Source organism: Purpureocillium lilacinum (genome assembly GCF_023168085.1).
Source record: "Purpureocillium lilacinum CBS 284.36 DNA, scaffold_1, whole genome shotgun sequence".
Taxonomy (NCBI): Eukaryota; Fungi; Ascomycota; class Sordariomycetes; order Hypocreales; family Ophiocordycipitaceae; genus Purpureocillium; species Purpureocillium lilacinum.
Genome location: NW_027072111.1, coordinates 2,150,467 through 2,175,281, shown reverse-complemented (window position 1 = coordinate 2,175,281; position 24,815 = coordinate 2,150,467). Strand labels below are relative to the sequence as shown.

Below are 24,815 nucleotides of genomic sequence, written 5' to 3'. Positions count from 1 at the left end.
TCCCCGGCTAAGCCCGCCCCCGAAGACGCCATTCCATGCTCCGACCCAGAAGACCGTCCTGCAAGAACAAAGGTCAGTGATAACGGCCTCTACCCCGATAGCCGCCCCTGTCTCCTCTATATCCTCCATACGGGCCTCTCCTGTAGTCCCCGCCGCGATCCCTATAACCGCCTCTGTAGGGCCCGCCCCCACGCCCGCCGCCCGCCGCAGCGGCCTCCCTGTCCCGTTGGGGTTCCGAGGGTGGCTGCTGCTGGGGGTGCTGTGGTGGCGGCGGCGGCGGGGGCACAGGCTCCTCGACCTCGACCTCGTGCTCCTCAAACTCCTCGTTGAAGTAGCGCGCCGAGGTGTCCTGCTCCTGGCGCGCGGCCTCCGGGTCGAAGACGAAGCGCATGGTGCCGTCCTGTCCGCGCGCAGTGCGCCTCACAACGGCGTCGGGAGGCCACACGGGGGCCACGGTGGCGACGACGCCTGCTTTCCCGCCGCCGGCGCCGTTGCCGTTAGTGCTAGCGGCGGACGGCGCGCTGGGGACCGTGGGCGAGGCCATGGCGGAGACGGGGACGAGGGGGTTGGCGTCGGCGACCTCGCACTTTGTGCAGTGGTAGAGGTAGCGCGGGGCGGCGGCGGCGTCGAGGTCGCCGTTGAGGCGGATCTTGATGTCGATGAAGGTGTTGAGGTCGAAGAGGGCGCCGATCTTGGTGGCCTTGTGGTGCTGGACGTAGAGGTCGAGCAGGTCGAGCATGGTCTCGGCGACGGCGTCGCGGCTGTACTGCCCCTTGGGGCGGGCGGCGGCGAACTCGCGGACGCGGTCGACGACGCTCTCGCGGGCGAGCTTGTCGGCGTCGTCGTCGTCGGCGGCGGCGGGGCCGTGGGCGCGCATGCGGGCGGTGAGCTCGACGACGGCCATGACCATGGTGAAGGTGGTGCGCTTGATGGGCACAAAGGTCTTGTACATGTCGGTGCACATGGCGTAGGCGGTGGCGAAGAAGTCGCGCGCCGCGGCGGAGGACGAGGGCGAGGAGGCGCCTCCGCCGCCGCAGAGGACGCGACGGACGACCTTGACGAGGAGCTTCTGCGGGTAGCGGGTCCGAAAGTCGAAACCAATGGTCTCGAGGATGAGGCGCTCGAGGCCGATGATGACCTTGCTGGTGGACTCGAAGATCTAGAAGCACGCGTTTTGTCTTGTCAGCGCGCGCGCGCCTCGCGAGCTTCACACGAAACAAGGCCCAGCGGCGGCCGGACGGGACGTACGTACCTTGTCATCAGGGGCGACCGTCTTGTCCGGGTTCTTGACGTTGTAGGCGGCGGCGAGGATGTCGCGCGACTTCTTGATGGTGTCCTCGACCTTGCAGGCGACGAAGAGGGACGCCAGCGCGGCGTCCTGGTAGTTGTACTCTGCGTCGCGGAAGTTGAGGCGGAACTTGTGGAAGTAGGTGCACGCCGTGTCAAAGGTCCTCACGGGGCTGCACACACAACGGAAACCCCAGGTCAGCTTTTTTTTTCTCACGATAGACGGAGCGCGACCCATCGATGGCAACCCTTAGGAGTAGGACGGGAGGGGGAGGGGGGGCGGGCTCACAGCTGGAGGTGCTGTCGGACGTTGTCGATAAGCTGCACGCCCTGCAGGCGGTAGTTATCCTCCCGCGCGGGGTCGCAGCCGTTGTCCTTGAGCATGCGCCGGATCTTGACCTCGGAGCTGTACTGGTTGGAGCTCGAGATGAAGCCGGGATGGGGGCCGACGCGCGCGGACGACGACGGTGCCGGTGCCGCGCCGGCGTCGCCATTAGCCGTGGGCGCATCTGCAGTCGAGGGAGACATGGCTCCTGTATATGCAAAGAGCCCCAAGGGGGAAGCAGTATCGGTATCGCGGAGAGAGGCGAACGTCGGGGTTCGATCGAGGGCGACGCGGCTGGGGAGGCAAGCCACTGCCTCAGCGAAGCTCCAGGCGATGGTCCGCGGAGATGGGCCGTCGAGACCGTAGCGCGTTACGGATTGATATCAGACATGAATGGTAATGGCTCCTCGGGCCAGCGCGGCGTTTGTGGCACAGGCAATGCGAGCGCGGCGGACGCGCTGGTCGTCGTGGGAGTGGTGAAGCCGACGGTGATGATGGTGACGGCGGCGCGTTTTGGCGGTTGACGAGGCTGCGCTGGGGCAATGTCGAAAATGGGGACCCGGACGCAACCTGGAAACTTGGGTTGATTGGATGGGCGCCAAACGCAGGCTGCGGCGGGGGTGCGCTAAACCGGGGCCCCGGAAGCGCTCCAACGCCGGGCATGCGGCGGGCGTGCACTGAGGCGCGCTGCAGGCATTGTAATCCTGCCTGGGCCCTGTGCTCCCGTCGGCGGCTACCGAGCTCCAGGGTCCCAGGGCTCTTCCAAACCGCGGGGAATTTCAGCGGCTCAGCCCAACTACATCACACAACGTGGCGGCAACCGACTGCAAGACATACACGCTAGAAAAGAAGTCTCGCTACACACCATACCTTTCTCCCATGGCATCACGACGCAGAGGCATAGATGCAATAGTTCGCAAAAGTTCATTAACCGGTGCCAATCGCAACCTGGACCGTCACTCGAGGGAAGACCAAGACGACACCGACAGCTTGCACGCCCCTGTCTGTTCTCATGTTCCTCTCAGGGGCTGCCACGAAGTCATCCAATACTTGGTACAATATCCAAGCTCGGTTCCCTCCAAGGACGTCGTCGCGCGCATTTCTAATTCAGACGGGGTCCCCAACCCTTGTGCCGCTTCACCACTCCGCGACTTCGTGACGCAGCTATCGCAACCACCCCCTGGCCCTCGGCAGCTTGCCGAACAGACAGCCGGTAGAGACGCAAGGCAGTTCCCAGTAACTGACGGCCCTTTACCGGCCGGACAGGCAAGGGGCCGTGACCTGGCCCCGGTTGCGCGATGGACAGTCTACGTACGTACATGCAAGATCGGGATACCAGTCACATCTCACAGTTGAGCGCGGCACATGCTCCCCGTCCCCGGGTGTCTCGGCCGCGACGCGCATGCCAAGTGCCGAGACTCTCCCCGGATCTGTGCGGCGGCGCAACTCGTACGATCCAGGCACCTCGCATTGAGCAGCATTCATCACGACACAGGCACCAAGGAGATTTGTAGCATGTTGAAGAGATGTCCAGTCGCTGGGTGAACGCTGTCTTCCAGCAAAGATTCATCGCAAATATCTGAATGGGGTATAAGACGAATCCCTCCTCCATGCCTCCTCCCCTCCGCTTTCAGTCCTTTTGCTCCCAGGGGCTGAAACGTCATGCATAATCAGACGAGCAGATAAACAACCCCCCTGTTCCCCTGCCAATGGCCCCCGGCTTCGATCCCAGTCATCAACGTTACGTGTCAACCGCCCGTGTCCCGCTGTACTAAAAGACGAGTAAAATGTAGAAATGTAGGGATGTACGATCCCCACGAAGCGCCGTCCGTGGGTACGTGGCCCTCTCGTTGTGAACGTGAAACAAATTTGTGTGCCTCGCATTCATGGCGATAGATGATGGATGGACAACCATCCAGTCGTGCGTCGTGCCAAGGAACAAGGTTGATGAATTAGAACTCCACGTCCCCGTCGTGGCCCTCGTAGCCCTCGAGGACTGGCTCGATGACGCCGCGGCTCCGGTTCAATCTCCTGCCATTGCTGCGCTTTGCTTCTTGGGCTTGCCGCGGTACCGCTTTGAGCGAGCTGTCCCTCGATGGATGTGGGCTTGCGTTTGCCATGGTAGGCTTCTCGGTGACCGAGCGGCCCCGGCTTCTCCCCTGCTGCGGCTCGGCCTCGGACTCTGGCGGCTCCTCCGGCTCAGACGCGCTATCGTCCGTGTCGTACTCATACCCCAGCGCGCGGAGCCTGTCCCGCCGCGTGATGCCCTCTTTGTGTCCGCACGGCGGGAGCATCGCCGGCCCGTCGACCAGGAACGGCGGGTCGATGGCAGCGCAATGCAGCAGGGAACACATCAGGCATGGCTTGTGTCTCGGCTCCGAATCGAACAGGCCGGGTAGGTCAGTGCCCGCCTTGCCGTAGCCCTCATCTTTGAAGAGGAGAGCCTCGTCGTCCTTGACCTGAGCCCGGCGCTTCTCCACAAAGGAGTCGACGTCAGAGTCACTGTCGGCAGCGCTGACGGCGCCCGGACAGCCGCACTCCTGGGCTTCAAAGTCCATGCTGTCGGCCTTGCCCGCAGAAAGGTTCGCGTCGAAGAAGCCCGTCCGAGACTCTGTTCGCGAGCCAATAGTCGTCTCCGTAAAGGCATCGTCCTCGAGAGACGGGACGTAAAGCGACCCGCCGGGAAGGATATGCGCGGTGGAGCCGGCGGCCGAGAATGTCTTCGGCTCCGCACCACCCATGGGCTGCTTGACCGACAGTGGCATGTCGAGCGACGTGTTGGCCGTATGATTGCTCTGCGGGCGCGGGAACAGGTTCGTGCTCGTGGAGCAGCCGTCGGAAAGCTCCGTTGTCGGCGTGATGGACGAGACGGACCATTGCCGCAGCGACGAGTTCCGCGGGGGCACGTAGCCGACGAAATCGTTGATGCTCGCGCCGCCGCTGCGGTGCCCGGGCGCTGATAGGCAGCTCCAGGACCGGTTGCGTCCGTGTTGCGACGATGATCCGGCCGAGGCTTCTGACGGGCCGGGTGCGTCGGCGCCTGCGAGGGCCTCGCGGCTGATCCAAGGGCTCTTCCATTGCGCGTGAGAGCCGCGCTTGGGCCGGCTGCGGCTGCGGGAGGCGTCTCTGCGACGAGTTGAGACAGCTAGAGTACGAGTTAGGAAACAAGAGTCGTCCGAAGCAATGTCACACGCGACGAGCTGCAACGACTTACATGGCGCGGGCGCAGAGTCGCTCAGACTCCCCTCGTCTGAGCTGTATCCCCTCAGCAACGGCAAGGCCGTCTGCTCGCGAGACTCGTCGCGACCGCGAGGCTCATATGAGAGACCTGCGTAGAGCAGTTGGCTGTCGTAGATGCGCATCTCCCGATGCGCCGCCGCTACGGGCGTGTAAGCCCGTTCGTCCAGATACCCGCCTTCCCTTCTTTGCCGTCGTCTAGGTGTAGACAAATTCGTGGGTGTTGCCGGCGCCTTGCCGTTGTCGCTCGTTATGCCCATGGCACTCAGGGGTCGGTACCTCGGCACGGCGGGAGGTGAGGCCGCGCGACTGCTCTGCCCCGACGACTCAAATGCCTGCACGCTGAGAAGCTCACTGCCCCTATGTCGCTTGCTGGCCGTCCGATCCGGCTGTCGTCGCTCGGTGCTGATCCAGCCTCGTGGTGTCGATCCTGGCACAAGAGTCGGCGACGTGCTGCGCTCCCTTCCCTTGGGCGTCGAGGCACGCACGACGGAGTTGGCATCTATGGAACCGAGTACGTGGCGCAGGCCATGTTCCGGTGGCGGGTTCTGGCTCGGTGTTGGCGTCGGCAGCGCAAGCAGCGTCCTCGAGTCTAGGCTCCTGGTACGTTGGGATGCACCTCCCTTCCGGCGACTCCTTCTCTCCTCCACCTCTGCGGCCGATTCCAGGCCGTGAACCGAGCGTCTCTTGGAGGAAGGAGCAGGCTCATGAGCAGGCTCATCCTGTTCGTCGGTTCGGGCAAGGTTGAGCATCGTCGCTTCTGCACGCCTCAACGTAGGGAGAGTGATCATGGTCGCCCGCCTCTCGTACATGGGTTTCGTCGCCGTCTGCTCCAACGCCGCGTAGAAGCGCTGCACCGCCGGGGTCGTGAGGTCCACGCCGTTCTCGCCGATATTCCGATCCGCAACGTCCTCGCCATAGTCTCTTGCGCCGGCGGCTCGCAGTCTCGACTTGAAATCGGACGGCTTGATCTCTCCCTGTGCGTCCAAGATGTCGACGTACCGCGTGGCCTTGCGGCCGGTCACGGCTCCAGCTGTCAATTCTACGGCGCTGATTGTCGCCAACGTCGTCCTGTTAGACGTCGAGATGGACGGCGTCACGGAGTGAGCGCCATGGTCCCTTCGAACGAGGCTTCGTCCCCGGCTGCTGTTGCTGTGGTAGCTCTCCAGCGCGGGGAATTGCGGGTTCCCGATGGGCGATCTGGGTCGCCATGCATCTGCCTCATCGCCGGGCGCACTGGAAGGCCGCTCGTCAAGGACGCCGAGGAGGAAGGGCTTCACGGACCCCGTGGCAAGCTGGGGCTGGCTGGGCCGTTTCCGTGCGGCCTGCCGTTGCAGCTGTTCCAGTGAGACAGGTCCGTTTCCGCAGACCGCTCGGGTTCCTACGAGCGAGGGGCCCACGTTAATATGCCAAACTCGAAACAGCATGTAAGACCAGTCCTACCTCGAACGGGAGGATGCGCAGCTACAGTTGTGTGATAGGGTTGGTGGGCGATGGATGATGTCGGCTCCCGGGATCGGTCTGCGCCGCCGGCATTCCTCCGCCCGGTCAGAAAGCTGAGCAGACCCATGGCGGGGATGATGTCGTCGCTATGATGTCGTTATAAGTGGCGTAGCGTAGCGCCCACGCACCGCGGGAGGGCGGACCGCACAAGAAAGATCATGCGCAGGCAAAAAAGCAACCAAAGACCAGACGGCGGCGCCGTCGAAGACAAGAGCCGGACTCTCACACAATATCAGCTGGTCCAGCACATACCCGTGTGGTATGTATATGGATATGGTACAACGCAGAGCAAACGCTACAAAAAGGCACAGTACAACAAATTTGACGATATAACGAGAAGGGGGAAGCGAGAGCACCGGGGGAGGGGAGGGGCATGCCAGGAATAATAAATGTACAACGAGGCTCGGGGCGTGTCAGTGGTGTGACGGAAACGCCGCGGCCCGCAGCACTGGACTGGGCCAGACTGGAGGAGGGAGGCGTGTGTGGACGGGACTGGCTTGGATGGGATGGGCACACGGACGAAACGAGCGAGTCGTGACGAGGAGGAGGGTGTGCAACGAGCCTGTCCGTGTCGGGTTTCCGGCAGGTTTGGGCGGTGCGCCGTTGCAGATTCCCCTGAGGGCCAAGACGTGCCGCCGTCCACGGACATGCAGCAATGATGCATGGACATGGCTATGGACCGACCGGCCGCCCTGACCGCATCACCGCATCAGAGAGTGTGGGATCGTTGTCGATTCTGATCCGTTTGCCATCATCCGTCGAGCAAGCGTCCGGCCCACGTCTCTGTCTCAGACATCGGATGCCAAAAAACGGGGGGCCTTGTCTTGGGCTCCGGACCAGACCAGACCTGGGACGCAGCTCTTCATGCGGCGGGGACCTGACCCTCGATGGCTTTCTCCATTATTCAGGAACTCAACACTGACTGGCCCCCGGGGGCCACCCCTGCAAGTGGACGAGGCTCAAGCGCATGTCTTGCATGGGCCACCGAAGAAAACCGCTGAACGGGCTTTCAAGAGGGGGGTCCGTCCCCACCGCCCAGGCGGACGGCGAGCAACGAACGAGGCACCACCACGACAGTTAGGCCCAGGGGCAGCTGCAGGAGGGCCGAGCCAACGACTTGCCACGAGGCGTCCGCCGAACGTGGATACGTGTTGCTGCGGCCGGAGGGAGACGCAGCAGCTGGACCTGAGACGGGGTTGCTCCTGGTTGGCGACACACACACTCACACACACACACTCACATTCGCACATCAGGTGGCACCAGCAGAAAAGAGAATTTATTGACCAAACTACCGGTCTGCGGGCGTCATCCGCGTGAGGGGTTTTCCCTGTCTCTCTCGCTGATCATCGTGCCCGCGTTGGTGGACTTCAAGTTGGGGGGGCCAAACGCCAAAACACGTCAGCTATCAACTAGAGTCGCGGGCAGCTCGCCGCCATGCTCCATTTGGGCGCACGGCCAACGGCCACCGGAAGCTGACGAGCAAACGATGGCCGCAACCTAAAGGCTCCCGGCCTGGATCGGGGCTCCGCGTGACAAGGATCTTCTGGGTTCGTGGTAATGACGGCACAGCGCCAGCGGCGACGGCTCGCAGCCCGTTTGCGGTCAATTGTGGAGAGAGGGGAGCTGCTGGCAACGCCCTCGCCCGTCCTCGTTGCCGTGTATGGAGTTTGTACAATATTGGTTCCGCCGCAGCGCCGAGCGGGACGGGCAATCAACCCGTCATGAGGCCAAACGGGCGGTGGCGTGGCGGCTGTCCAGGTCGGCGTTGGTGAAATTCAGGGCCGGGCCAGGGGACCGGACCGGGACAGCAGCAACAGCAGCAGCTCTCGAGGTTGTCTCGATGAGTGTGGCTTGCAAGCCACGCCTCGAACCCACTCCTGCACGACGAACGCGCTTCGAGAGGGCCCCATGTTCCAGGGTCTGCTGCACCCCTGTCCCCTGGGCAGCTCTCGCCGACCTGCGATGCTGGCGGGGATCGACTGGGCCAGTTGGGATCCGAGTTTGCCATACCAAGAGCTGCGGCCCAGGTTCTACGTCTGTACGACACGCCGAGCTTGCCGTGCAAGACGCTGCTTATCCAGTCCCAGTCCTCAAGAGCCAGAGACCGAACCGTCGTGCATGCAGCTGCTGGCAAGGGCACAGAATACGAAGGACTATATGCAGCCCAAGACAGGGAACCCAGTGCTGTGTCGCCGCGCCTTGCATCTACGCATCCTGGGACCGCGTCGTGTTGGGTTGAATATTGTGTATTAATTGGACGGCGACACGCAACCCGCAACCGGCGCGGCCCTGGTCAAGGCAATTGTCTCCCTCACCGTTTCCCGTACGACACTGAATCGTGACTGCATGGCGGGCAGCGGGTGAATGAATAGGCAGGGCAGAGCGGTGAAGCTGCGGAAGACTCTCTTCCGCTCCAAGACATTGCTGATCTTGCGGAGTAGTAAAACAAACGCAGTCAGTCGGTCGGCCAGAGTTGCGCGTCTGCCAGACGGCCGACTCAAAGCCCGAGATGACGAGCAGCATAGACGCTCCGCCCATGTCATTAACAAGCCCGAAAAGCCGGGTGCGCCCCAACGTCTCCACGTGGGCAGTTTGTGGAGGTCGTCGTTCAGATCGACAGATGGTCGGGCACTCGCGAAAACCCCGACAGGGGATTCAGAAAACGCCCCTCGTTGAACAATGGCCGATGGTGAAGTCGCAGCGACAGCTAGGGCACGGACTTGGGGGCAGACTGGCACGGCGCGCCAACGCTCTGGTCGTTCTCCGTATTGCCCATCTGAGCTTTTCCGTCCAAGTCCGCGCTCTGACCAGAGCTGGCCCTCTGCTCGTCGACGGCCCCCCGGACCGGGGCAGCTTTTCTCAACGAAAAGTGTCCGAGCGGCGCTCGGCATCGGCCCTGGCCAAGCACTACGTAACGTATATAGAGAAGCCTCGAGCCCGCAGCGGCGAGCTCTCCCTGACTGGCAGGTGGGCAAAAGGGCCACAAAGCTTAACCCGCAGCTGCTGGTGCTGCTGCGGTTCCTCCCTGAGGCGTTTTGACTTTCGGCAGTGTCCACCGATGCTGCGTATGCCCTGCAGGAACCGGCTATCTGGTCCGCCTGGTGGGGATCGATGGCCTCTTGTCCAGCTGCACCGGTCAAGGAAATGAGGTCACTTTCCGCCTCCCAGACGGCCCATGTCAGGCCGCGGCTGTTCCGAAATTTCCTGTCTCATCGCTTAACGGCGACCACCAGATGGACGATTTGCTGCTGCGAGATGCATGCACCTTGCCAGACGTGAGCATGCCTGACTCGGGACCCTGGGCAGTCATGGGATGAAGCAGTATGGGTTGGACTAGCCATACGAAGTACGAAGGATTCACATGTACGGAGCAGGTATGCATGTCTCGCCGAGCTGACTCGCCGTCGGCCCTGAGGAACTGAGAGCTTCGGACTCGAAGTGAATGCCGTTGATGAAGGGTACTTACGATCGGGGCAGCGAAAACCGAGGGGACAGGGCCAGAGTGGAGGAGTGAGGGTCTGTCCACGATGGCTACCGGTACGAGAGCCGATCCGTCGACGCATGAGCGACGCGGGGGGACAATGCGAGTGGGAACAGACATGTCAGAGCGCCCGCCGTTGTTACAACATGTGCCAAGATGCGTTGGCCCGTGCAACGCCAGTGACGCCATCCACGAGTTTGCACAAAAGCCACCTCGTGGTGCCGGCTGGCGGTGCTGCTGATGCAACTCCGGTACCGTGTTAGCCAGCGCCCAGTAGGCGTGCAGAGACCTTTGGGTTGCGGCACAGATCTTTGTCAAAAGGAAGAGGCTTCGATGTAGGGCTGTCGCGCCGCCGCCACCGATCACATACATATAACTGTCCCGTGCGGATAGCCCTACGGAGTATCCCGTACTCCGCAATCCATGATCGTACCTGTATTATTACGAAGGACCGTTGGCGCTGCCCCGTCATCTTCGGAAGGCGTTGTGATAGCTGACGCGTAGGGGGGGGGCGCGTTGGCCGGCATCCGACGTCAAGAAAAGTGACAGGTGCAATGCCGCCCCACGACACAGCATCAAGCGACATTAAAAGGCCATCGCAGCAACAGGGCGAACCACGGTTCCGGCGGGCGGGCGGGCGGGCGGGCGTACCGGTGTTGCTCCACGTCACGACAGACAGCCACCCACCATGTCCACGTCAATTTGATGCTGTTCGGGGACCGGGCTGCAAAGAAGCAACGACGAGCGAGGCCCCCCAGCCCAACGCCCTCGTACGATGAACTCCTTCTCGAAGCATCGACCTTGCCCTTGGCATAATTCACGTCAACAGGGCCGACCGAAATCCGTGTTCGCCGAGATTACCGGAGCGAGAGCCGAAAGTGAGCTGCCCGCACAGGGAGTTGAGGAGGAGGGCTTTTCATCCCAGTCTGCTTCTCTGCGGACTGCGGACTGGCTTTCCCCGTCGATGAAGTCGCACGCCACTTTCACTCACTCAACTCAATGAACAGCAGGCCCCCGTCCCGGCGGGCACGGCATACAGACAGGCCACATGCACGGACCACGCCGCTCGCTCGCCCGCCCCAGAGGGAGGGAAGGAAAGCGCAGGTTATCATCGACTTGCGACAGGAGACGTGTCGCTCTTCACGCTGTGCCGGGTGTCGACATGTCATCGGCCTTGAACGCCTGCCGGTGGACCTGGGGAGCTACGGATGTAGTAGTGCCTACCGCCATCGGCGGCGGCAGATGCTCGCCTATCTGAAAGCGCTGGTGCTTTGATGGGGAAACAGCCCCTCCGGGGACGACGATCAGAGCAATGGCCCTGCAGGCTTGAATAGGTAGTGTACATGACAGAGGCCAGGGGTCAATGCGATCTTTCCCCCCGGCGAGGCGATCGTCATGGTCGTCCCGGCGACCGGTGCCGTGGTGTGCAAGAGCTTCGGTGATGTGTCTGCATATCTCTCGTGCGTAGGACGGCGATTACCCAGCTCAGCTGGCTGACTGCTCGCAAACAGAACTGAAGCCCTCTCGTGAGAGATCGCCTGAAACGCCTTTACATGTACTGAGCTGAGGGCGGGCTCGAGTACATGCATCGACATGTCGGAAGTCACTCTCGTGGGCATCAGTTCCGAACCACGGTATGCTGCGTGAGTGGTGTTATTCGCACAAATAGAAAAGTGTAGTCTCATAGACGTTCCGCGTTTTTCTGGGGCCGTGCCGGTCATATTGGTATGTAGATATGGGCCGGTAGCAGCGGACCGCATGTTGCTGCTACTATTGCTACTGTTGCTCTCGTTGCTCTCGTTGCTCTCGTTGCTCTCGTTGCTCTCGTTTCTGCCATCTAATGTAGTTACGGGGGTTCCCACTCTGGGTCAAGGAAACGCACATGAATATGTTTGTCGCGAGCAGTGGAACATCTATGCGGCTAGACTCTTCTTCTATTTGTGCGAACAGCATGACTCTACTGCATCTTGATACCACACAAAGGACCAGGACGGGAGAATAGGACAGGAAACTTATACCCCATGGACGCGACTTCTCGCTGCATCGCGGCCTACGCGCAAGGGATTGACGATCGACAAGCCATCTGATGAATTACTCGCCAAGTTTGCCAAGTTTCGAGAGCAGGTAACGCGTCCACATGGGGTTGAACGGACAGTCGGCACTGGCTGATACCGCGAAAGCCGTCAATGGCGATGATGCCATCGGATAAGAGGCTCATCTTGTCCGGCCAGTTCCAGATGGCCTGGTATATACCTTCGTCTACCACTACGCCTCCATGTACGTGCTCTCAAGCAATCGCGATTGGCGCGACTCATCGCTTGAGCCGTATGCATCCGTCAAATAATCGTAGCTCGAGCTTATTTGTCGTTGCCGTGTTCCTGGCTAGTGCATGATCCAGCTTGAACTCTAGCGCATGCATTAACAGATCGTGGTGTAGCCAGGGCCACGTTCCCTGAGAGATACAATTAATGTCAACGAGTGATCCGTTTCAGCTGTCACGGTCCATCTCCTCCGTTGCACATCATCAATCTTCAACGCATTTCTTGCACGTAGTCGCCAAGAGAAGAAGTCATCTTCAAAGCCGTCCCCGGAGTGACATCTCGGGCGGCGGACCCGAGACCGGGTACCCTCCCCGGAGCTTCGCGCTTGTCTAGTACCCGGAAGGGCAGGTCGCGAGGGGCAGCGCCCCCGCAGAATTCCTTCAAACCGGCGCTATCGGCCCAGAAGGGTTCTCCGGGGCTTCAATTGTTGGACGATACTTTGGCTGGCGCTAGTTGGTCGCTAGGGCGCGCAGCAAAGTCCAGCAATCTAATGTACTTGTAAACAATGGCACGGGCCGTTCGAAACGCGCAAGCACTGTGAATGTCATGGAATCGGGGAAGCTCCTTTCTATCTGATGCCCAACGGAGTTTTCATCCATCTTCTTCTTGCTCATCATCTGGCTTCACATCGGCAGGGACGTTGAGCTTTCAGGATGCTCACCACCAGTCTGTTGCTGGGCCTCGTAGGCCTGACGGCCGCTCAGTTCCCGCCCAAGCCCGAGGGGCTGACGGTGCTAAGGTCCAAGTTCCACGAGAACGTCACTATCTCTTTCAAAGAGGTGAGCTATCTTCATCGGGCCTCATCACAAGTGAGCCGGCTCTAATCAGCTTCATAGCCCGGCATCTGTGAGACGACCAAAGGCGTCAAGTCATACGCCGGCCACGTCCGGCTGCCCCCGGGCTTCCTTGATGATGTTCAGGGCGAAAAGCAAAAGTATCCTGTCAACACGTAGGTTGTCCCCGACCACACCAAGCATGTGTCCTACGTCTGACTCCTTCAAGGTTCTTCTGGTTCTTCGAAGCCAGACATGACCCTGAGAATGCCCCCCTCGCCATCTGGCTCAACGGCGGCCCCGGCGGCTCATCGATGATGGGCCTCCTTCAGGAAAACGGCCCGTGTCTCATCGCCGAGGACTCCAAGACGGCGTATCTCAACCCCTGGAGCTGGAACAACCACGTCAACATGCTCTACATCGACGAGCCGAACCAGGTCGGCTTCTCGTACGACACGCCCACCAACTTCACCATCTTGATGGGCCACCAAGGCAGCCAGGAGGACATCCGCCTGGTGCCCACCGACTTCTCCAAGGAGTCGCCCGAGCTCAACTTGACGACCCGCGCGGGAACGCTGGCGAGCCAGAAGCCGTCGCACACGCTCAACAGCACGGCGTCGGCGGCGCACGCGCTGTGGCACTTTGCGCAGACCTTCTTCTTCGAGTTCCCGCACTACAAGCCCAACGACGACCGCGTCAGCCTGTGGGCGGAGAGCTACGGCGGGCACTACGGGCCGGGCTTCATGCGCTTCTTCCAGGAGCAGAACGAGAAGATTCGCAACGGCACGTCCGAAGTGGAGAGTGCGCAGTACATTCACCTCGACACCCTTGGCATCGTCAACGGTTTGCTCGACGCCGTGATCCAGGAGGAGGCTTACATCTCGTTCCCCTTCAACAATGTAAGTCGATTCATGTAGCACTGCATGCGCCCTATCAGCCTATCAGGAACACACAGTCAATACTGACGTATCGTCTAGACGTATGGCATCCAAGCGTACAACCAGTCCGTGTACGAGGAGCTCATGCACAACTACACCCGACCCGGCGGCTGCAGGGACCAGCTGGCGGCATGCCAGAAGCGCCTCGACGGCTTCGACGTCGCCACGATCAACAGGCTGAGCAGCCAAAAGGGCGACAAGAAGAAGCCGCACGACCTGTGCGACAACATGCAAGACTGGTGCAACGACCCCGCGGTGCAGATCTACCAGCAGGCCAACCACGGGTGGTTCGACATCTCGCACCCCAAGAACGACCCCTTCCCGCCGCCGCACATGCACGGCTACCTGACCGAGGCGAGCGTCCTCGCGGCCCTCGGCTCGCCCGTCAACTTCACGGCCGCGTCCGGCGTCGTGGCCGGCAACTTTGAGAGCACGCGCGACATCGTCCACGGCGGGTTCCTCGACGCCGTCGCCTACCTGCTCGACACGGGCGTCAAGATTCACATGATGTACGGCGACCGCGACTACGCCTGCAACTGGGTCGGCGGCGAGATGGTGTCCACCAAGATCCCCTACTCGCGCCTCGACGACTTCAAGGCCGCGGGCTACTCGCCGCTGCTGACGAGCGACGGCGTCGGCGGCATGACGCGCCAGTTCGGCAACTACAGCTTCACGCGCGTCTTCCAGGCCGGCCACGAGGTGCCCATGTACCAGCCCGCGGCTGCGTACGACATCTTCATGCGCGCCACCTTCAACCGCGACATCCCCACGGGTCTGCTGCCTGTACACGACGAGCTGTCGACCGTCGGGCCCCAGGACACTTGGCACATCAAGAACGAGCCTCCGGTGCGGCCGGAACCAAAGTGCTATGTCATCTCGCCGGATACGTGCACCGAGGAGGTGTGGGCAAAGGTCGTGGCCGGCGAGGTCGAGGTCAAGGACTACTTTGTCGTCGACAAGAAGGCCGATGACGTCTTGGGCGACGGGGAGCTCTAAATATGGACTTGTGTATCTCTTGTAGGGCCTAATTCAATTGACGTTGGGCATGTGCCGTATGAAGAGACGCACGTTGGAGTGAAATAGTTTGACTCCTGACACTCGTGATGTTTCAGCAGCTTTTTGAGACAACATTGGAATATTGATCCTGATTCACAGACTCACATCGGCACATCGCTACGTATCTCACTTTCGGTCGAGCCAAATGATGGATCATACCAATTTTTCCGCCGGCTTTTTCATCCTCTTCGTTCTGGGTGCGTGCATTTGGACTCCGACTTTTCCCAGAGGACAGGTCCCAGTCGCATCAGATTCCGTGAGCCATATAGGAGAACCATTCCCCACCAGTGACCCCTGCGTAGAACAAGTAGACAAGAAGTCCCAGTGGCCGTCGCAGCAGCTGTACGCCTTGACACTTAGAGCTTGTTGTAAGCCTCGACGGCGGCCTCAGCCGTGACGTGCCCACTGGCCGGGTTGGCGCCCGTGACGAGGTTGCCGTCGGTCTTGGTGAAGGCGTCCCACGGGCCGGGAGGCGAGACGTCTGTGTGTAGAGTATCAGCGTACAACCATCCTCGCCAGAGACCAAGAATCATTGGGCCGGGGTCTTACAGTGGGCTCCGAGACTGGCAGCAGTAGCCTCAATGGTAGGGCGGTTCCACGACTTGATGGTATCGAGGACGCCCTCTTCCTCCTCACCCTTGGTGGTGAAGCCGGTGACGGTTCGTCCATTGATGACGGACTTGCCAGTCTTGTTGTCGACGATACCGCGGAAGATGGCTCCGCCGTGGCAGCTGCGCCTCCGTGTCAGCCCAGCTCACGTCCAGTCACACTTTGCAACACATCTGTAGCTTGGCTAAGACTAGGGTTGAGGCTTACACCGCGGAGACAATGCCGTTGTCAGCCCAGATCTTGGAACCGATTGACTGCAGGCCCTTGGCATCAGGGTAGTCAATCAGTGAGGCATGGCCCGCAGACGCGAAGAAGATGCCATACTAGTTTGCGGCCCCCCCACGGTCAGTTCAGTTCCTCACATCAAGCCCGCTCCAGCAGCAACATCAGAGTATGTAAGAAAACGCACTTTGGACGGGTCGACCTCGCTCGCCTTGAGCATGTTGTCGAGCTTCTGGCGGAACTCGCCCGACTTGTCCTCGTAGATCTTGCGGTCCTCGGCGGGCAGCCAGTCGTCCGTCTGCGAGAGCCAGTCGGGCTGGCCGGTGCCCGTCTCGGAGGCCAGGTCGACCTCGAAGCCGGCCTCCTTGAAGACCTTGTACGGGTGCAGCACCTCGGTGATGAAGTAGCCCGTCTCCTTGTTGTCCGGGTACAGCGGCGCATGGGCCGAGGTGACGGCGATGAGGGCGCGCTTGGGTGGGGCCATTGTTGGGTATGTGAGCTGCTTTAATTGGCGTTGTGGTAATAGGTTTGATGGGATATGAGAGTGTGATGTTCGTGTATGTGTCTCGCCACCCTCAGCTTCTCGAACTGGGCTTCAGCTGCGTTTTAAATACCCTTATGGCCACCATACCCTCTCTCCGTCGCGATGGCGCCAGGGACAGCGGCCATCCATGTGCCGGCCATCTAGGAGCTTCTCCGATACACCCGGTTGGAGGCCGGGGCTGCTGCCGGTAGCTCACGCAGACCAGACTTCATCCACCGTAGCAAGGTTTGCCCAGCCGTTATTTTTCGTCATCGGGCTGCGACGCCACCGATTGCAGGTGCCTTTCCCGTACGGTACAGGCTTCCGGGGACTGATCCCCTAGTGCGAATCCCTTAGCGCGGCACATCATTCTCGATATGAGACAACGTGGTCGCAATGCCGTCGAGCTACTGCATTGGATGGTCCACCGCGTTACTGTTATCAGATGGCACGTACGAAGTAGAATCATCGACGCTACGGGCGTTGATGCTAACCTACTACGATTATCGGCGTGAGGACGATGCAGGCGACTTTCCTAGTGAGCCAGAAAAAGTCGGGTGAAGGGGACCTTGGCCTTCCTTACAGGCCGCGAAGCCCTTCATCCCAGGTTGTGGGCTGGGGGCCAGCATAGACAGGCAAGAGAGGCCCCTCGCGAAGCTGACGTTCCTGTTCCAAGTGCCGGCTCCCTGTGCGTCCGGTTGCTCCAAGTCGCCATCCGTCTCTAGCGCGCCAAGAGTCGGATACGTCAAGCGTCACCCTGTCGAACTCTCTCGGCCCGTCACCAGGCGCCGCGTGTCGAAACGCCTCGATTGAGTTCTGTCCACGGACCTAGAGCCTTCCTTCAGTGGGGAGAACGGCTGTTGAGAGCAGCATCCACCTCGGATCGAGGGCATTTCCGGAACCACCTAAGCCCGCCCTCTGTCTAAGACAGATTTGTGGTGCCCTTGCCATGGTGAACGCCAGCCGGTCAGTCAGTCAGTCCACGGAGGAAGTTGCCGGCGCCGAACCACCCTGTATGCCTGGCCAGCGATTGCCGACAGCCCACCAAGCCTTGGGCTGTTTTCATTTGATCAGAGTCGATTCGGCTCTGCAGCGCGTCCGTAACAATGACGTGACAAGCCACGCCACGCTGAAGAAGCTCGGAGCCCCTCTGTGTTGCCCCTCATCCAGGCCCCTCGTCAACCGAGGTGGATGGGGGACGCTTGCGGACACCAGACAAGACAAGATGCGGACAACCTGCAAAGTCGGAATGCGACTCTACTTTCGAGACTAACTTGATGACTGGCGTCCGGGCCGTGGGCGTCACCGTGGACAATGTCCACGGCGCCGCGCGTTTGCGCTTGAGGCTGCACCTGACGCCATCCGCCACGGTCAAGGACCGTGGAAGTCGTCAAGCCCTTTGGGCACTCCACATCGCGTCCAGCCACTGGGCTGGCAGTGCTGTCAAAGTACGGAGACGTCCACTGACAGCTCGGCCGAAGGAAAGCCACAGAGGCTCCGCGGCATGGCCCCGACGAGCTGTCACTTCTCCTCAAGTGGTCCGCGGAGAGGAGCCACCGCGTCCTGGGTGATTGAGTCATTGCGAACCGTGTATCTTCGAGTAAGCAAAGTTGGCCCAAGCTCGTGAGACCCTCTATGGCTGCGGCCGAGGCTTACCATGGCCCGTTGCGCCCCGCTGCAGATCTCGGTAGCTAGCGTTCAAGTCTGGTAGGCACGAGGCCCAATCCAAATGCGGTAATACTACAATTCATTGCTTCGTCGCGCGCTATCTAGTCGTTTTCGCGGCTACTTGGTACAGGTTTTGAATCGATCCGCAACGCCAATGCCTTTCGTACCGTGGTTTTCATCGTGTTGCACAACCATGTCGGTAAAGACTGCCAGACTGCGTGTCAGCCGAGACTGTTCGAAGCCAAGACTCTCATCGTCAGAAGAATGAAAATGGTGCTGCTTTCAGTTCAAGCTTTAGAATCACCGAGGATCTCATTCCCGTCTTGAAACATATTTTTTGATTGCAGTATCATCCGAACAGCGGGGGCAGAGGGGAGACAAGAGAATGATGTTCTTACCTCTGAAGGTATTGCTAGCCTCAACTCCGGCCGCTACTTCGGAGCGGGCGACTGAACCAGCGGTCGCCGATCCATGGTTCCAGCTATTCCAGCTCCGCTGCGGAAAGAGTGGCAACGGTCGGCGCGTTGCCACTGGGTCCGACGAGAGGCAATTTGAAGGGCCGGAAGGGAGCCGCAGCCACGAGCGAGGCCAAGGCAATGACAAAGACGGCGGATGACTTCATGATTCCACGGGTTTCGAGAAAAGAATCTGGCTTGAGGAAATGCTGACCTGCGACCGGCGCGTTAAGAAAGGAAACTCGGAGGATAGAACTGGAGATTGAGAAAGAACAGCAGAACGATAAGTGCACGCGAGATGGGTCCTAGCCGCCGACGGGCAGCAGTGTTATTTCTATGCTCAGGAGCCCCAAGCTCCAGGAGTCAGTGCCACAAACCACTGCAGGCCGTCCAGGCCATGAAACACGGCGCTTCGACGCGGACCATCGCTGGATGTGTCCCAAGCTCCCGTGAGCCAATCAACTTGACGCGGAGCACGTTTCAGCGGCGCGTCCTAGCGGGCAATTGGCCGGGGCAGACGCTGACACTTGTGCAGCAGAAGATCGGGCAAGCTGCCGAAGAGGCCAGGAGACGCGGGACCGTCGTCGCGCGAGCGTTCGGGTGCGGCGCTGGCGTGTGGGACGACGGGACCGCGCGTCGGTCGTAAAGATCAAGAGTCAAGAAACACGAGATGAAATAAAAAAAGAACTTTCTGTGTTCAGGTCTGAGTTATAGTGAGTCGGTGGCGGAGAAATGCGGCGCCGTGTGCCGGCGCATGATGATCGCTTAGCTCAGCTGCCTGCTGTACCTGAACAGCGTGCAGGGCGTCGTCATCGCCAGCACATGTCACTTCGACCAGTAACCGCCATCATTGTTTGCCGACGCGCGACGATATAGCTGCTCAGTAGCCACGCAAGATGCGCTCGCCCATCTCATCGCAGTTTCTGGCGGCGGCCGCTGCCGTCCTTTCGGCTAGCCAGGCGCTCGCCGCGTCCACGCCTCGCAGCAGCGACGCCGACGACACGCCCCTCCCAGTCATCATCTGGCACGGCCTTGGCGACAGCTTCAACGGCGAGGGCATCCAGCGCGTCGGCGCCCTCGCCGAAGCCATCCACCCGGGCACATTTGTCTACTCCATTTCGCTCGCCGGCGAGGACTCCAGCGGCGACCGCTCCGCTACCTTCTTCGGCAACGTGACGCAGCAGCTCGACACCGTCTGCGCCCTGCTCGCCGCCCACCCCATCCTGTCCACGGCGCCCGCCGTCGACGCCATCGGCTTCTCCCAGGGGGGCCAGTTCCTCCGCGGCTACGTCGAGCGCTGCAATGCGCCTCCCATCCGCAACCTTGTCACATTTGGAAGCCAGCACAACGGCATCGTCGAGTTCAAGGCCTGCGGCACCTCGGACTGGCTGTGCAAGGGCGCCATGGCATTGCTGCGCTTCAACACCTGGAGCAGCTTCGTCCAGAACCGCCTCGTTCCCGCCCAGTACTACCGCGACCCCGCGAGCCCAGCCTACGACACGTACCTCGACGCCTCCAACTTCCTCGCCGACATCAACAACGAGCGCCTGCTCAAGAACGAGACGTACAAGAAGAACATTGCTAGCCTCGAGAACCTCGTCATGTACATGTTCGAGGATGACACCACCGTCATTCCCCGCCGCACCGCCTGGTTCGACGAGGTCAACGGCACCGACGTCACGCCCCTCCGCGAGCGGCGCATGTACAAGGAGGACTGGCTCGGCCTGCGCGAGCTCGACAGCAAGGGCGGCATCCACTTCCGCTCCATCACGGGCGAGCACATGCAGATCCCAGACCAGGTCCTCAACGACACCATGGTCGAGTTCTTTGGTCCGGTCAAGTCCAAGGCAAAGGGCATCTTTGAGTCTGATGAGCTATGAGCACGATTGTTTTTGTCGCGTATTTACTGGAGAGCCAGCGTAGTCACTTTTTTGTATCAGACAAATAGCAACAGTCATCTGATCTGGCATGCCCCCATATGAGCATGAGCAATGTAGTCGCATTTGCAATTCTATCTGTAAGATTCCCGACTCAACGCCGCAACGCCCAGGGCCCGCATGCATCTGCACCCATATCACTGCTTATTACTCGGCAGACCCCTCAGTCGTGGAGTGCTCTACGCCTCCATGGACTTCTTCGCAGCCGCCTTTTGCTTCTTGAGCTTAGCCTTGCGATCCGCGATCTGCTTGTTGAGGGCATCGTCATCGGCCTCGGGCTTCTTGGCCTTCTTGGCCTTCTTCTTGGGCGCCGGAGAGTCGGCAGCCTCCTCCTCCGCGGCGTCCTCGGCCGCGGCCGCAGCGACAGCCTTGCGCTTCTTGCCAATGTTGGCCTTCTCGGCAGAGGCGGCGGCAATGGCGCGGGCGTCGTCGTCGGCAATCACGTCGCGCTCGTCGACCCACAGCTCGTCCGTCAGCCAGACGGGCAGAGCAGCCGTCGTGGGGCCCTTGATGTAGATGCTCTTGACGTTGCGCCACTTCTGCGGCACCCACTTGGCGACGAGGGCCGTGGCCACGGCGTCAACGTTGTCGGCGATCTGCTGCGCCGTGAAACTGGCGTAGCCGACGCGCACGGCAGTGTTGGTCGTGGGCGCGAGGCTGACGAGCGCCGAGCCCAGCGCCTTCTCAATCTCCTTGGCGATATCAGCCGCAGTGCCAGCGTTGACGTCGGCATCGGCATCGCCGGCGTTCTTCTTGTCGCGCTTGGGCCGCTTGCCGTCGACCTTGGGGCGCTTGGCCTGCAGGTTGACCGGGATGGGCCGCTTCAGGGACGTCTTGTAGAAGGTCTTGCCAAGGACCTTGGGCAGGCGGTTGATGATGCGCTCGTCGGCAACGAAGACGTCGTGCTCAGAGAAGAGCTTGCGCTGGGCCTCGTACTGGCTGTACTTGGCCTTGAGCTTGGTGAAGTCGATGACACGGGTGATGCGGCGGCTCAGCGCGGCGGGGAACTCGTCGGAGCCGATGATGTTCTTGTACGCGCGCTGCGGGTCCGCCGTGATTGCGCAGATGGTGGTCGTCACGGGCGTCGACTCGGTCTCGGACTCGGAGATCTTGATGAGGGGGTGCGGCAGCGAGATCTTGCCGGGCTGCAGGCGGGCCTTGTCGGCGATGTGGCGCTTGGTGGTGAGGGTGAGCCAGATGGGCGTGTCCTCGGCCTCGTCGTCCTCGAGCAGGTTCTTCTTGGTGGCCTCGTCGGCGCTCTGCTTGGCCGCCTTCTTGATGTGCGCGAGCAGCGCCTTGGACGCCTTGAGGGTCTGCGGCGGCCAAGTCAGTACTCTGGGGGTGGGTGCGCGCGCGATGCATGCGATTGCGGGAGGCTGCGTACCTGATCGGGGTCAATCGACGCCAGCGGGCTGGAGCCAGCGGCGACGACTTCTTTTGAAGGCGCCATGACTGCGATGTGCGGTTGTGCTGGGCGGTGATGTCCAGCGTGTTGCACGTTGGATAATAGGCGGGGTGTGCCGTTGGCGATGCTGCCTCTGCTTGCCCAAGAAAAAAAAAAGTCGCCCAGGACCCAAAATTTTCGTCGGCACGGAATATGCCAGTCCCGTGCTCCGTCCGCCTAGCGCCAGCACGGTCCGGTCCGGGGCCAAACGGCCCCACTATTTATTTGAGGGCGGCGCCAGAGGCAAGGCGTCTCAGTTCCTCACGTCTTCCGTACAGCCTCCAGCTCTGCCCCTTGACCTAAAACATTTCCAGATCCATGTCCGCCTCCGTCTCTGAGTCGTATTTTTCCATGATCTTGCCGAGTACGTCCATCCACCACCGTTGGGGCCGCGAACCGTACAACGCCTTTCGGTACTCCCACCACTCGGGCCAGAAGCCTGCCATTTCCCAGTCAAGCACCGCCGTGACGTCTCCAGACTCGGCGTCGACGAGGACATTCTCCCATGAGAGGTCTGCGTGCGAAAATACCACCGCATGAGCATCCGGCAGGCGCTTTCGATACTTTTCAGCCCAGTCAGGTCGTGGGCTCTTCCTGACTGGCGCGACGAGGGAATCGTGAAACTCGCCGATAGACGCAAACGGTCCGCAAGTCTCCATGTTGTCTATCCGATGGTCGTACGCCGGGCCTCCCGAGCATGAGCATATGCAGCCGGGATAAGACGAGGGCAGTCGACGCAGTTCCTGTATGTAGGACTTGAGCTGACTCTCTGTGCGCTCACGGGCACTTTCCGTCATGCTCGGCCAAGCATCGCCAAGACTTTGGCCTGGCATGCGTTTCATACGGATCCAATTTGGGGGTCCTCGTCGTTCAGAAGGCGATTCCGTGTCCAGGTGCGTTTCGATGATCTGAGGAACCGGTATCGATGTGCGGCTGGCGACAAATTCCATGGCTTCGACCTCCCGGCGGAGGCGAAACACCGACCCTTCCTTGCGAACAACGTCCGGCCCCTCGTCAAACACTCGACGGCAGGCGAGTGCTTGGTTGACGGTGAGCCTCTGCAGAACGTCCGTGTCCGACATTTTCGATTGTGATGAGGATGCCTGGTGTTGCGGGGTATTGGCAACAGGGCGACGCGCAACACATGCACTGCCGAGAACCAACACTCGGACCGGGTGGGTCTGGGCCCCAGTTTTCCCCGGCCCGAACGTCCGGCGACATCTTCAGCGTACACGTCGGGATATATTGCGCCGGTATCTGGAGAAGAGCGGTAGATTTCGTTGCCATGCTAGTGGGTGTCTTGTTTTTTCCAGTAGGGGTATCTCCAGTGACTGTTTGCAAGCGTTACTCCGAAGGGCTGACCTCACGATTGTCTCATTGACACCGGTGACTTACACAAGGATCTCGACTCCCCGAGTCCTGTTTTCAAGACATGCAAGGACCAGATACACACAAAATGGATATACCTTTGGCGTCACAAAATGCAGGCTATATTCCGCCGACCACCTCAGGCCCCTAGGACGTGTTGTTGGTGCGTTGAACTGCCATTTCATTTGCCCCCAAAACCTCCAGGGTAACCTTGGCCAAGGAAGATCGCGACGCCCTCACCGCCACGCTAAGGACGCGTCCTGCACCAAAACGGGGACTGGCAGAGCAAAATTGCAGCTCCGCGGGTGTTGGGCGCTCGTGCATGCTTGCTCTGCCGCAATGTTGGAACGTCACGCCAGAATTTCGGGTTCACGGGTGACCTCGGCGGCGTGAAGCCATTTGCGCTGGCTGCATGACGATGTCTGCACTTCGGCGATCACGATTGGCAGAGCCAAGGGGTGATGAACGCACATTAAAGCTTGGGAAAACGCCCTGTCCCAGAGGCAGCTGCTACTGAGTGCACAATGCACGCCGTTGGAACGAAAGTCAAACGCAAGGAGGTGGTGGTGGTGGTGGGCTGCACGTCATGGTTCGAGCATGATTCACGGTGGGGGCGGGCGAGCAAGCAAGCACTTTACGCGTGCACCCTGACTTTGAACAGGGCTTGAGGGCATCAAAGAATGTGTGGGTGGGTAGAGTGAAGGGAACAGAACAAGAGAAGCAGAGCAGACCCGGGAACGACTTGGGGTGGCACGCACAATCACTCCAAGCGAGGGCTCGCCTGCGCGCATCGCAAAACGCGGCAGCACACGAGACCTGCATGCCCCGAACAGGTCAGGCAACGCACCAGCAAGATTGCATACTCACGTTACGTGCGTGCCCGCCAGTGACGGGTAAGAAAATGGCCCCCCTCAAGAATCCAATCAATGGCCAGATCGAAAAGGGTCTCGCGGCCAGGGCACGGGGACCCGAAACGGGAACGGCGAGGAAGAAAGCCGCGGCCCAGGTACAGGTCAGTTCAGTGGCCAGCGACGCGGTCTGCGTGTGGAGACGTGTCTGAGGAGGCTGGACTGGGATAAGCGGCACACCCGACGCATATCGTGGACAATGGAGCCTTCTCAACGGGGCGGCGCGTGTTTCTGCTGCGGCCTGCAGGAGCAACGGGCAAGCGAATGAGTCCAAGACTGACTCGGGGATTTGCTTTCTTTTCACGGGTCGTTTATTTGATGAGTGAGAAGGGGACTGGACGACATCGAATTTGCTTTGAGACTGGCAAGTTTGGGTAGCGGGTTCCAGGGTCGTGAACTGGGGGCTTGGGCCACTGAAGGGTTCAAAGTGCGCCACTGTAGACGTGTGCTACAGGGCGTTGCTCCCCCATGCAGCCACGCCACAGCGCTGTCGCCTCGCTGAAACACGCCCGGCTCACAGCACTCGCTCGCATCCACGGATCCCCGCGCGCGACCCGACGTCACAGCGCTGATCGCCCGCTGAAGCCCGCTGTAGCCCGCCCGACTTATGCACCGGCGCAGCGCCTAGGGCCGCCTTATGAATGCACAACGCCAACGCCAACGCGAAGCGTCAGGCGCGTTCGTGTCGAGAAAACCCACCCGCCCGTTCAAATACCTGGCGGGCCACCTCCCTCCCGACCTCTTTTCTCCTCCCGCCTAC

At 60.7% G+C, this 24,815-nt stretch overlaps 7 protein-coding genes across 7 annotated transcripts; 2 read left to right on the top strand and 5 right to left on the bottom strand.

Moving 5' to 3' along the window:
* Positions 1-73: 73 nt before the first annotated feature.
* Positions 74-1,815, bottom strand: PLICBS_000378 (RNA polymerase II C-terminal domain kinase beta subunit; the record flags this gene model as incomplete). Its single annotated transcript, XM_018318630.2, has 3 exons — positions 74-1,159; positions 1,253-1,460; positions 1,577-1,815. 3 exons carry the CDS (start codon positions 1,813-1,815, stop codon positions 74-76), a joined length of 1,533 nt encoding a protein of 510 aa, XP_018184155.2.
* A 1,749-nt stretch (positions 1,816-3,564) lies between these two features.
* PLICBS_000377 (uncharacterized protein) lies at positions 3,565-6,419 on the bottom strand (the record flags this gene model as incomplete). Its single annotated transcript, XM_018318631.2, has 3 exons — positions 3,565-4,757; positions 4,827-6,230; positions 6,293-6,419. The coding sequence occupies 3 exons, from the start codon at positions 6,417-6,419 to the stop codon at positions 3,565-3,567; spliced, it is 2,724 nt and encodes a 907-aa protein (XP_018184156.2).
* A 6,388-nt stretch (positions 6,420-12,807) lies between these two features.
* Positions 12,808-14,861, top strand: PLICBS_000376 (uncharacterized protein; the record flags this gene model as incomplete). Its single annotated transcript, XM_018318633.2, has 4 exons — positions 12,808-12,933; positions 12,991-13,103; positions 13,157-13,826; positions 13,905-14,861. The coding sequence occupies 4 exons, from the start codon at positions 12,808-12,810 to the stop codon at positions 14,859-14,861; spliced, it is 1,866 nt and encodes a 621-aa protein (XP_018184158.2).
* Positions 14,862-15,277: 416 nt separating this feature from the next.
* On the bottom strand, positions 15,278-16,236 carry PLICBS_000375 (uncharacterized protein; the record flags this gene model as incomplete). Its single annotated transcript, XM_018318634.2, has 4 exons — positions 15,278-15,402; positions 15,471-15,652; positions 15,738-15,853; positions 15,940-16,236. 4 exons carry the CDS (start codon positions 16,234-16,236, stop codon positions 15,278-15,280), a joined length of 720 nt encoding a protein of 239 aa, XP_018184159.2.
* A 3,058-nt stretch (positions 16,237-19,294) lies between these two features.
* Positions 19,295-20,278, top strand: PLICBS_000374 (uncharacterized protein; the record flags this gene model as incomplete). The annotated part of the gene is made up of 1 exon (XM_018318635.2): positions 19,295-20,278. One exon carries the CDS (start codon positions 19,295-19,297, stop codon positions 20,276-20,278), a length of 984 nt encoding a protein of 327 aa, XP_018184160.2.
* Positions 20,279-20,514: 236 nt separating this feature from the next.
* On the bottom strand, positions 20,515-21,785 carry PLICBS_000373 (uncharacterized protein; the record flags this gene model as incomplete). Its single annotated transcript, XM_018318636.2, has 2 exons — positions 20,515-21,648; positions 21,720-21,785. 2 exons carry the CDS (start codon positions 21,783-21,785, stop codon positions 20,515-20,517), a joined length of 1,200 nt encoding a protein of 399 aa, XP_018184161.2.
* Positions 21,786-22,078: 293 nt separating this feature from the next.
* Positions 22,079-22,861, bottom strand: PLICBS_000372 (uncharacterized protein; the record flags this gene model as incomplete). The annotated part of the gene is made up of 1 exon (XM_018318638.2): positions 22,079-22,861. The coding sequence occupies one exon, from the start codon at positions 22,859-22,861 to the stop codon at positions 22,079-22,081; it is 783 nt and encodes a 260-aa protein (XP_018184163.2).
* Between the last annotated feature and the right edge of the window lie 1,954 nt (positions 22,862-24,815).